Source organism: Pristis pectinata, chromosome 3, assembly GCF_009764475.1.
Source record: "Pristis pectinata isolate sPriPec2 chromosome 3, sPriPec2.1.pri, whole genome shotgun sequence".
Classification (NCBI taxonomy): domain Eukaryota; kingdom Metazoa; phylum Chordata; class Chondrichthyes; order Rhinopristiformes; family Pristidae; genus Pristis; species Pristis pectinata.
Window position 1 is genome coordinate 78,940,316 of NC_067407.1, and position 13,200 is coordinate 78,953,515.

The 13,200-nt window shown below is 45.3% G+C and overlaps 1 protein-coding gene across 1 annotated transcript in view; it reads left to right on the forward strand.

Annotated features, from left to right (window-relative positions):
- The window catches only part of adgb (androglobin), a 166,317-nt gene that overhangs the window by 48,003 nt on the left and 105,114 nt on the right, over positions 1 to 13,200 (forward strand). Inside the window, exons 9-10 of the mRNA XM_052011225.1 lie at positions 2,186 to 2,314; positions 13,001 to 13,098. Coding sequence (XP_051867185.1) covers positions 2,186 to 2,314; positions 13,001 to 13,098 — 227 coding nt within the window. The remainder of the gene's footprint in view (positions 1 to 2,185; positions 2,315 to 13,000; positions 13,099 to 13,200) is intronic.

The following is a 13,200-nucleotide window of genomic DNA, read 5'->3' on the forward strand; positions in this document are numbered from 1 at the left end:
ACAACATCTGCCACTGCTCCTTTAACATCCCATTTCAGTAAAGTCTTAATACATGGCTCTCTATGCTTATTCTGCATGAGGATTTGTGCTTCAGATCACATGCCACCACCTGATATTCCTGGTGGTTATGGCACACACTTGAGAGAAGGCATTGGAGTGAATAAATGCATCAGAAAGGGCAGTAGTAAGAGCTGAGAAGACTTGCTCATGGATGCAGGCTTTGAGGTTCATTTGTAGGTTGCCTGTCAACTGGATGTGGCAGGCAACTGGAGATGGCTCCAGGAAGATTGCATCATGTGTTTTTTTAAGTATGACTCCACTACTTCTTGCTTGGATTGCCTACATTTTCCTGCATTGCTCTTGCACTTTCAAGTAGTAGCAGGTTTTATTTGGTATTGGTATTGGTTTATTATTGTCACTTGTAACGAGGTACAGTGAAAAGCTTGTCTTACATACTGTTCGTACAGACCAATTCAATTCACAGTGCAGATACATTGAGTTAGTACAGAGTGCATTGAGGTAGTACAGATAAAAACAATAACAGAATACAGAGTAAAGTGTCACAGCTACAGGCAAGTGCATTGCAGGTAGACAATAAGGTGCAAGGTCATAACAAGGTAGATTGTGAGGTCAAGAGTCCATCTCATCATATAAGGGAACCATTCAATAGTCTTATCACAGTGGGATAGAAGCTGTACTTGAGCCCAGTGGTATGTGCCCTCAGGCTCCTATATCTTCTGCCTAATGGGAGAGAAGAGAGAATGACCTGGGTGAGTGGGGTCTTTGATTATGCTGGCTGCTTCACCAAGGCAGCGAAAAGTATAGACAGAATCCTTGGAGGGGAGGCTGGTTTCCGTGATGCGCTGGGCTGTGTCCACAACTCTCTGCAGTTTCTTGCGGTCTTGGGCAAAGCAGTTGCCATACCAAACCGTGATGCATCCAGATAGGATGCTTTCTATGGTGCATTGATAAAACTTGGTGAGTATCAAAGGGGACATGCCAAATTTCTTTAGCCTCCTGAAGAATTAGAGGCATTGGTGAGCTTTCTTGGCATGGCATCTACGTGGTTGGACCAGGACAGGCTATTGGTGATGTTCACTCCTAGGAACTTGAAGCTCTCAACCCTCTTGACCTCAGCACCGTTGATGTAGACAGGTGCATGCACACTGCCCCCTTTGCTGAAGTCAATGACCAACTCTTGTTTTGTTGACACTGAGGGAAAGGTTGTTGTCACTAAGCTCTCTATCTCCTTCCTGTACTCCGACTCATTGTTATTTGAGATATGGCCTACTACAGTGGTATCATCTGCAAACTTGTAGATGGAGTTAGAGCAGGATCTGGCCACGCAGTCATAAGTATAGAGTAGAGGGCTGAGGACACAGCCTTGTGGGGCACCAGTGCTGAGAATAATCGTGCTGGAGGTGTGGCTGCCTATCCTCACTGGCTGACTATCCAGTTACAGAGAGAGGTGTTGAGTCCCAGGTCTCGGAGTTTGGTGATGAGTTTGCTTGGAACTATAGTATTGAAGGTGGAGCTGTAGTCAATAAACAATAGTCTCACTTAGGTGTCTTTACTGTCCAGATGCTCCAGAGCTGAGTGTAGGGCCAGGGAGATGGCATCCACTGTAGACCTGTTTCGGCGGTAGGCGAATTGCAGTGGGTCGAGGTTGGTCTGGGAGGCTGGAGTTGATGCGTGCCATGACCAGCCTCTCAAAGCACTTCAAACTGTTGAACCAAGCCCACATCTCTCCTAAAATCATTGTTTGTCTCCCTTCCATTTCTGCTTTCCAGTTCAAGGCACATATTTAATTCCATCCCCTCCCATGTATCCATGTGCGCTACCTCCTAGCCAACTACCAGAGCATTTCTAAGACTTTGCGTACTGGATTTGCAGATTCTGAATGCGCCCCCCCCCCCCTACAATTTAGGCTGTAAGTTGCTGCAGATGAAACTCAACTCATTGTCAGTTATGCAACAACACAACCAGAATTGTAAAGCAAAATCCTTAATTTCTATATATAGATAGATTAACCCAATATTCCTTGTTTAAGCTTAGTTCTCCTGTTATGGTCACAACTCATGAATTATTTCTGTCTCTTTACATACCTGGAGATTGATTTACAACAGAGTAGATAGCCAGTTAAACATTAAAAAGGTTTCAGTAATTTTAAAACCTATTTTCTCAGATAAACCAGAAACAAAGGAAGCTGGGAAGAAAAAGAATAAGGAAGGAGAACACAATAGAGATAGAAGCAAATCATTAATTCAACGGCCTGGAACTCTTTCTCAGAGTGTATCTCAATCTGTACTAGAATGTAAGTTGGAAGCTTAGTTGATAGAAGTTTTTAATATTTGTTCTGTTCTAGCAGATCTGCACATTCCCTGGTGAGATGACTGAAAAGTTTTTCATCAATAGCTTTCTATGGCAGTTTTAGCCTAGCCATAACACTTTTCTCACCAAAGCAAAAATGCTAACAAAGTTCAGCAAGGGAGCAATACTAGTTAACATATTTACATTGCTGCAGCTATTGATTTGCATTTTCAAATAGTATTATAGGTAATAATCCAGTTAGAAGTAGCCATATGTTTGTCATTGCATATTTTATCTTTTTGTGATTTGTATTGAATTCTGAGTTCAAAATCCTTTGCCCTTTATCAGCTCAATGCATTTTCAATAGTACTGCATGGATAGCATGCTCACAATTATATGCACCGAAGAAGTGCCTTCCAATCATTGCTGGGGTTACTGATTCTTTCTCCCCTCCCTCCCTCCCCTCTCTCCCCTCTTTCTTTCCCTCCCCTCTCTCTTTCCCTCCTCTCTCTCTTTCCCTGTTCTGCCCTAGTCTGTGGATTACTGAAGTAATTCCAATCTATTAAAGGTAACTGAGACAGAATGGGTAATAGCAACACACACAGAATGATGATAATCATGATAATAATGTTATAGTGAGTGGGACAAAGGGGATTCGACTAGTAATATGGTGTGAGGATAGGTATGGAGTGTGAATTCTAGTGTAACATTCTGGAGGCTTGCTCTCGTGACCTTGGAATACATGATGTCTTACCTCATGATACGTAGAAGCCATAGCTAAATTCTGACAAAGGATCTTCAAGCTGGAAAAAAAAAATCATTACACAGATGCTGCCTGACCTGTGGTGTGTTTTCTGATTTTATTTCAGATTTCCAGCATCTGCATTTTTTGTATTTCATAACTAAATTTACTTTGTAAAGATTGAGCTTCCTGTAGTTAATAGTTTTGATCATCATTTTGTTCAAGAAATTCTAAGTGTAGGAAGAATACTCAGAAAAGAGGAATGCGCAAAGGAGAAACCAACTATTGGAGTAACTTTGATTGCATCAGTAACTCAAATGAAATTGTACTGCCATCTAATGGTGGTGCTCGTAACAACTCAACTTCATTACCAACAGTAATAGAATAACTCACGGATATTCAACTTCCGACTTGTAATAAATCTGTAAAAAGTAGTCGGTCATGCATGAGATAAATATCTTAGCCAAAGCCCTATACTATTAAACTAGGTCTCATAGACACCCCATCCATTATGAAGTTCCATTCTGCACTACACAATTCAGGAGCCATATCATATAAAAGATATCAAGGCTTTGGTGAAAGTGCAGAAATATTCACAAGGATGACACCAAAATAGAAAGGTGCAAAACAGACTGAGGCTTTTTCTCTTGAAAGACAAAGACTGAGGAGATGACTAAGATACAATAAAACTCCTATAATCCAGCATGTTCAGAACCTTGGTGGTGTAGGACTGGCAGATTTTCCAGACTACTGGATGTTGTTCCCTATTTTTTTAAAGATGTTACACAGTATTATAAAGTTTCTAGTGAACCCCAAAAGTTTAAAAGAAACGCAGGATATGAGGCCTCAATGAGTTTAAAGGGAGCACAGGAAGGGGGTCCCTGGTGAGTTTAAAGGCAGAGCAGGAAAGGGGTCACATGAGTTTCAAAGGGACACAGGAATGGGGTCCCTGGTGAGCTTAAAGGAAACACAGGAAACAGGACCCTTGTGTGTTTAAAGGGAGTAATGGAAACATCACGTGGTGTACAAGATGCTGAACCATCAGGATTTCCAAATAGTTGGATGGTGGATTATCAGATTTTTACTGTAGACCTTTAAAATAGTGAAAGGATTTAATTGGATCAATGTAAAGAAAATGTTGGATCCTAAGCCAGTAGTTCCAAATATGAGATAGCCACTAATAAATTTAAGGAGGAATTCAGGATAAAATTCTTCATTCAAAGAAGGGCAAGGATGTGAGATTCACTTTTACATGCAGTAACTGGGGTGAATGGCGGAAATACATTTAAATGTCTTACTCTGGAAATGTTAGTTCCAACCTGTGCTCTCTCTTTTGCATCCTATGATCATCAGTACCCTGCCCCTGCTTGATGTAACAAGTAGGTGAGTAGTCTGTAAGATGGTGCAACCTCCCACTGTTTACATTGATTTTGAGGACATCTTGATTTTTTTTCCCCTTTCTTCTGGTAATCTCTTTCCATTATGGAGAACAATTTCCATTTCAGGAGTCTGTTATACAATTAATATTTCTATACAATTTAGAAGGACCCATTCAACCCATCATGTCTAGACCTCACAGCAATCCCATGAACCTATTAATTTTCACTGTAATCTATTCTTCCTATATTTCCATCAACTTTCCCCAGATTCTACCACTTACCTATATACTAGGGACAATTTAGAGTGGCCAATTATCCTATCAACCCACAAATATTTGCGATGTACGAGGAAATCTATATGGTCACAAGGAGAATGTACTAACACTATGGGATTGAACCTGGAATACTAGCATTAGAAGGCAGCAGCTCCACCAGATGAGCCACCCCTGATTCAGGCATGCAAATAACGTAGCCTACCCAAAGGATTTGATTAAGTGTAATTCGGGCCTCATTGCAGGGTTGTTGGCCTCAGATCTGACGCTGATGTCGGTTTGCTTTTCCTTCCAGTGGATTTGGAGAATTTTACAGAAATTGCATTGCTGGTATCTCTCCAGTCCTTTCATGGTCTGCCCATCTATAAGCTGTCTGGTAGACCGTGAGTTTTGTGCCAAGTCTTAGATCTCAATCTTCAAAAGTCCTTTTCCTTTGATGGCCAATGGCTGCACAGGTGCACTGAAGATGACAACGAATTTCAACACTGATGTGAAAGGAGGTACCTGAGATACGAGAAGTGATCCATGTTTTCCAGGATTTCATCATGGACTTTGGTGTTGTACAGAGGGGCTGGTTGATGGAGGACATTTGTTTTGTGAATGTTGATGTAAGGCCTATCCTCTCAAATGCTTTCCATTTTTAGGTTTATTCTACTTTCTCTTCTTCAATTTTTTGATCATCTGTTGCTGGTTCCTGAAACTCTCCCAATTCTCAGGTTTACCATTCCGCTTCGTGACATCATAGGCCTCTTCTTTTCATCTACTAACAGTGATAACCTCCTTAGATAGCAGTGGATTTATCACTTGAGTAGGATGAGTGAATGACGGAACCAGCTTGAGTGGATGAATTGCCTTCTCCTGTTCCTGTTCAGTTTTATATTTTTGTATGATCTCTGGCAAGAAGAGTTTTATTCAAACAAACACCACCCAGATTAAATTCCCTTAAGTATCTATTCAACGCCTGCCCAATCAGTCGCATTGCTTCAACCCTACTGATGTTCAACGTCTATTTTTTAAAGGAAAGGAATGAGTCAATGATGATTTAGAGGTCGACCTCCAAATACATGCATATTTAAGTGCCATGTGCAGATTGCATCTCAATTATTGAAGATGGGTAACCTTTATTCTGGAGATGAGGTGCAGCACTGTAGCAAAAAAGAAATTATGCAACATTGCTTGACACTGGTCTGCACTGAGCTTGGCTCTATTGTGGACTTATTTTTTAAAATGGCATCTAAAGTAGCATCATGAAGCAAACGTAAAATGGATATGAATTCCTGTGGGCAATCGTATTTGAGGAGGGTGCACCACAATCCCACCTGATTGATGGAGTCAATGGCTTTAGTAAGGCCGATAAAGGTCGTGTATGGTTGTTGGCGGTGCTCCCTGTATTTCTCTTAAAGTTGTCATGAGATGAAGATTATGTCTATTGTGCCTCCAGATGGATGGAATTCATCCTGTAAGGAAACATCTCTCAGTTAATCTGTTAATCCCTCTCAAATCTAATATGCTTCAGTGAGATCATCTCTCATTCTTCTAATCTCCAGTGAGACCAAGATTATTTTATTCAATCTTGCTTTCTCCCACCTCTCCTCACCCTGAGAATCAATCGAGTGAATCTTCATTGCAAAGATTCCCATTGGCATAGAGACCAAAACTGCACAGAAACATTCCCATTGGCATAGAGACCAAAACTGCACAGAATTCACTCGGTGCATGCTCATCAACTACCCATACAGCTGCAGCGTGACTTCCTTACTCATCTCCACAACTTCCTTGAAATAAATATCAACATGTAATTTGGCTTCCTAATTGTTTGCTGTACCTGACTGTTAACCATGAGCATTTCATGGATCACCCTACCCAGATCCTCCTGCACACCAATATTTATTGTTTCTTCACCATTTGTAAAAATGGCTGCTTTCTATTCTTGTTACCAAAGTGAACAACATTCCATTTTCCCACTTTTTCTCACTTACTTGTCCCAAACTTAATCTTCCCTTATCCTTTTTCTGGTATTTAATGTAATCTTCACAAGTCATTTTCTACTGTAGCTCTTGTGCTGTCAGCAAGCTATTATATGTTGCACATTGTACTAACATTGGAGTTATTAATATAAGTACCTGATGAACAGGTTCTGATCCTTATGGCACCCTGCTTGTAATGGCCTGCCATCCTGAAAGTGACTTATTAATACCTACTCCTTTTCCTGTTCTTCATCAAATTCAGTGTCCATAATACTTCCAATCCCCAAAGCTCTTATTTTATGTAATAGTCTCTTCCTTATTTGATTATCTTTTCCTTAATTGAAAACACAGGTGCACAGTGACACTCTGTCCATTGTGTTATTTTTGTTTGTAGAATGTGGACAACAACGGCAAGGTTAGCATTTAATCCCAAATCTGAGATGGTGGTGAGGCATATTTTTGAACTGCTGCAGTCCTTTCCATTATCGAAGGTGCTTCTTATACCCTCAAAAGAGATGTTAAATATGACTTACCAAGCATGATTTCCCTTTGACAAAACCATGTTGACTCTTCCTGATTTAATACAATTGTCTATGTACCTCCTTAACAATAAATTGCAGCATTTTTCCAAAAACTGATGTCAAATTAATTTGTCTGTAGTTTCCAATTTTTTCTTGCCTGCCTTTCTTAAATACTAGTGTTACATTCCCATCTGCTAGCAGTATTTCTGAATTGTGGAATTTTGGAACATCATAGCTGATGCCTACACTGCCTGTTTTAAAACCTAAGACCCAGACTATCCAGTCAAGGTGATTTGATGACTTTCCTTCCTCTTAATTTTTCCAGTATCTTTTCTTTCCCATTATTAATTAAGTGTTGTAGCAACTCACTGTCCGAGCAAGCGAACCGACTCGGCGGTCGGGTCGCGCGTCGTTGAAGCGGCGAGGCCCAAGATGGCGGTGGGCCTTTGTCTTCCCCGAGCGACAGGGAGAACCCGCGCACAGGAAAGGTTTGATGACGTGGCGTATACGTCATTGCCGTTTTGAGTGGGCGGGAACAGGCTCTCTTAAAAGGCCCACGCAAGGCGGGAAAATAAACAGTTCTGTTCTGAAACTCTACGACTAGTATCTTGTGTTCATTCCGCGGTAGCAACCACTACATTGGTGACCCTGATGGTCCAAACGGATTTTGGACCTGCACAATGGACGACAACGCAGCAGCCAACACAGTGGCACTCAAGCTGCCCACCTTTTGGATGCTTCGGCCCAGCGTCTGGTTCGACCAGGCCGAAGCGCAATTCCACCTTCAGTGGATCACCTCCAACTCCACAAAGTACTACCATGTGGTCAGCTCTCTGGACCAGGAGACAGCCGCCCAGGTCAGTGACTTCATCCAGTCTCCTCTGGAGGAGGTTAAGTACCCGGCTTTCAAAGACCTTCTGATTTGGACCTTCGGCCTCTCCCGTCATGAGCACGCCACCTGCCTGCTTCATCTCGATGGCCTGGGGGACAGATCCCCATCCGCCCTAATGAATGAGATGCTGGCATTGGCCGAGGGACACAAGCCCTACCTATTGTTCGAACAGGCCTTCCTCGAACAACTACCCGATGACATTCACCTGCTGTTGGCCGACGCTGATTTCAGCAACCCGCGTGAGGTGGCTGCCCGGGCAGATGTCCTGTGGAAGGCCAAACGCGAGCGCGGTTCGTCCGTCAGCCAAATCGCCAGGCCGCAAGCCCAACACCTGCCTAAACCAGTCCCAGCTACCGGGCGACCACACCCCAGAAACACAGACGACGACAATGGCAACCAGCTATGTTTCTACCATCAGAGGTGGGGCGCGGAGGCCTGTCGATGCCACCCACCCTGCAAGTCAGGGAAATGCCAGCGCCAGCCGCCGCTAATGGCTACGGCGGCTGGCCGCCGACAAAGCCTCCTATTTGTTCGGGACAAGCAGTCCGGGCGGCGTTTCCTCGTCGATACTGGAGCAGAGGTCAGTATTTTGCCCCTGATCAGCCGTGACACTCGTAACAGGCAACAAGGTCCTGTACTTAATACCGCAAATGGCACAACGATACGGACTTTCGGTACCCGTACACTTCAGTTACAATTCGGCGGCAGCCATTTCACCTGGACCTTCACCCTTGCCACCGTCGCCCGACCACTCCTAGGAGCCGATTTCCTTTGGGCCCACAACCTGTTAGTCGACCTGCAGGGGAAACGGCTAGTCCACTCCAGAACCTTCCAGACCTACCCCCAGGAAGAAACCAGCCTACCAGCCCCATGCTTGGACTCCATTTTCCTGTCCGGCAATGAGTTCACCAAGCTCCTAGCCGAATTCCCATCAGTTTTGGCACCTCAGTTTACGAATTCTATGCCCAAACACGGGGTGCAACACCACATCATTACCACAGGGCCACCCCTTCATGCCCAAGCACGACGACTACCTCCAGACAAGCTCCGCCTGGCAAAGGAAGAGTTCCGTCGCATGGAGGATCTGGGGATATTTTGCAGGTCAGACAGCCCCTGGGCCTCCCCCATGCACATGGTCCCCAAAGCCACCGGCGGGTGGAGGCCCTGCGGCGACCATCGCAGGCTGAATGACGCCACCACCCCAGACCGCTACCGCATCCCTCACATCCAAGACTTTGCAGCCAACCTACATGGGGCCCGCATCTTCTCCAAAGTGGACCTCATTCGGGGATACCACCAAATCCCAGTCCACCCGGATGACGTCCCCAAAACTGCAATTATCATCCCATTCGGCCTCTTCGAGTTCCTTCGAATGCCGTTCGGCCTTAAGAACGCCACACAGACGTTCCAGCGGCTGATGGACGTGGTAGGCCGAGACCTGGACTTCGTGTTCATTTACTTAGATGACATACTGATCGCCAGCCGTGACCGCCAAGAACACCTTTCCCACCTCCGCCAACTGTATTCCCGTCTTCGTGATTTCGGCCTCACGATCAACCCAGCCAAGACCCAATTCAAGCTTGACTCTATCGATTTCCTCGGCCACAGAATCACCAGCGAAGGAGCAACACCCCTACCTGCCAAGGTGGACGCTATCCGCCATTTTGCCCGTCCCAACATGGTCAAAGGCCTACAGGAGTTCCTGGGGATAGTCAACTTTTACCATCGGTTCATCCCTGCAGGAGCCCGTATCATGCACCCTTTGTTCTCGCTGATGGCTAGTAAGGGCAAGGACATCGCCTGGAACGACAAGGCTGCAGCTGCCTTTGTTAAGGCCAAGGAAGCCCTGGCAAACGCCACAGTGCTTGTACACCCTAGGACAGATGTCCCAACCACCCTCACGGTGGACCCATCCAACACCGCGGTTGGTGGGGCACTGGAACAACTAATCGAAGGCAGTTGGCAACCCTTGGCATTTTTCAGCAGGCACCTTAGACCACCTGAACTGAAATAGAGCGCTTTTGATCGGGAACTTCTAGTGCTGTACCTGGTGGTCCAGCATTTCCGGTACTTTTTGGAAGGCAGGCCTTTCACTGCCTTCACTGACCATAAGCCTTTGTCCTTCGCCTTCTCCAAAGTCTCTGATCCCTGGTCAGCTCGTCAGCAGAGACATTTGTCCTACATTTCCGAATTCACAACGGATGTCCAACATGTCTCCAGGAAGGACAATGTCATTGCTGACGCACTTTCCAGACCAACCATCCACAGCCTGTCCCTGGGTATCGACTACAAGGCCCTGGCTGACGCACAGCAAGCTGACGACGAACTGCCCAGCTACAAAACCGCAATCTCGGGCCTGAAGCTCCAAGATTTCTTAGTCGGTCCTGGTCAGCAGACCCTCCTTTGCGACATCGCAACAGGTCAACCCTGCCCTATAGTTCCTGCAGCCTGGCGGAAACGCGTTTTCGATTTGATACATGGGTTGGCGCACCCGTCCATCAGATCAACTGTCTGGCTGGTCGCCAGCAAGTTCGTCTGGTATGGCCTGCGCAAACAGGTCAGGGAGTGGGCCAGGACTTGTCAGCACTGCCAGACATTGAAAATCCAATGACACACCAAGGTCCCGCCACAGCAGTTCGAGCCTACCCGTAGAAGGTTCGACCACATCCACGTCGACCTCGTTGGTCCTCTGCCAGTTTCAAGAGGAGCCCGGTACCTCCTTACCATCGTGGACCGGTTCACAAGGTGGCCAGAGGCAACCCCTCTATCTGACATCACGACTGATTCCTGTGCCCGGGCGCTGCTCACAACTTGGATCTCACGTTTTGGTGTTCCAGCCCACATCACTTCTTCAGACAGAGGCACCCAATTTACCTCCAGCCTCTGGTCTGCATTAGCGAACATGCTGGGGATGCAGCTGCACACCACCACAGCCTACCACCCTCAATCAAACGGGTTAGTGGAACGTTTCCACCGCCATCTGAAATCAGCCCTGATGGCCTGCCTGAAGGGTCCTAACTGGGTCGACGAACTGCCTTGGGTCCTGCTCGGCATACGCACTGCCCCCAAAGAAGACCTCCACGCTTCATCAGCTGAACTCATGTACAGAGCGCCCCTGGTTGTCCCAGGGGATTTCATACCCTCCCTTCGGGACCAAGGGGAACAACCCCTGGCAGTCCTGCAAAGACTGCATGAGAGGCTCGGCAACTTGGCCCCTATTCCCACTTCGCAGCACGGTCAAGCCTCATCCTGTAAGCCCAAAGAACTACAAGACTGTAGGTTTGTTTTCGTTCGCAGGGGCACACCTTGGGCACCGTTGCAACTACCATATGAGGGGCCGTTCCGAGTCATCAGGAATAATGGGTCCACCTTTATTTTGGACATTGGGGGCAAGGAGCAGGTCTTCACGACGGACTGCCTCAAACCGGCCCATTTAGATCTACAACAACCAGTCAAGGTTCCAGCACTGTGACGCAGAGGCCGACCTCCTAAGCAGCGGCTAACACAGCCCACGGACCTTGGGGACTGTATCGCCGGTTCTGGGGGGGGGGGGTTGTGTAGCGACTCACCGTCCGAGCAAGCGAACCGGCTCGGCGGTCGGGTCGCGCGTCGTTGAAGCAGCGAGGCGCAAGATGACAGGGAGAACCCGCGTGCGGGAAAGGTTTGATGACATGGCGTATACGTCATTGCCGTTTTGAGTGGGCAGGAACAGGCTCTCTTAAAAGGCCCGCACAAGGCAGGAAAATAAACAGTTCTGTTCTGAAACTCTACGACTAGTGTCTCGTGTTCATTCTGCAGGAGCAACTGCTACAGTGTAATAAATTAAATAATTAATTAGATGCACTGTGGTTCCCACCAATTTCTGACATATCCAACCATAAGGATATTTACAAAATATTTATTTAATGCTTCATTTCTTTAATTCTCATCGTATTTTCTCCTCTGTCAGCCTTTAAAGGATCCACATTTATTTTTGCTACTCAGTTCCTCTTTACAGAGTTTAAGAAGCTCTTATATTTTTTAAATAATTATTTCTGTTTTCTCCCCCTTTTCAATTCTTTGATCATCTGTTGCTGGTTCCTTAAGCTTTCCCAATCCTCAGGCCTGCCGTTCTCGGCAGTATTATAGGCCTCTTCTTTGAATCTAATAGCATTGAGAACCACTTTAGATAACAATGGATTTATCACTTTATCTGTGTAGGATGATTGAATGACAGAACAAGCCCAAGGGGATAAATGGCTTCTCCTGTACCTGTTCAAAAATCAGTTCCAGCATTACATTTTTTATAATCTTTGACATGAACTGCTTTGTTCAGACAGACACAGCCAAGATAACAGTAAGCATCTTTTTCAACTTGTGCACAACCCAGAAGTTGCATTGCTTCAACCCAAATGGTGTTCAATGTCCACTTCTTAAAGGAAGAGAATGGTACATGCACTTATATCATGACCTTCACTACTGCAAGATGTCACCCCCAGCCCCTCCCCCCAACACCAGCCAAAGGATGTTTCCACTGGCAAGAATGTCAAGGTGATTAGAGGATGCAAATTTGAAATAATTGGTAATTGAACCTCAGGGGAGAAGAGGAATGTGAACCAAGTTGCTATGATTTTACTGCACTGCCTAAATGGGTGATGAAAGTATATTCAGTAATAATTTTCAGGAGGGTTGTTTATATTCTTAAAAATTAAGAAAGAAATATGCAGGTCTCTGGGGAAGGGGAAGGGAGGAAAACTAATTTGATTGGCACTCGCACCATGGAACAAATGCTCTACATCTGTGCTGTATGTGGCTATGATTCCAACTCCTTTTGAAATAAAGTCACTGCTATTATGTAAAGATCAAAATGTAGAAAGTGGAAATTAACTTAGTGCTGCACTGTAGTTTAAGACAGCAATGTTTATGTTCTTTGTGTAGCAGTACTCCCTACACCGGTGATGCCACAGATGGTGATTTATGCTACCTACCTCCCACTGCAGCTGTCAGAAGGAACAGTTTCTGTACTTGGACAAATGGTAATGGCTATGTGCTCATTTTTATGTTGTGTGGCATTTTATCTCTGATTTTGTGCTCTGATGATAACAGTAATCAAGTAATCAACAGGTGCAAGTTACATT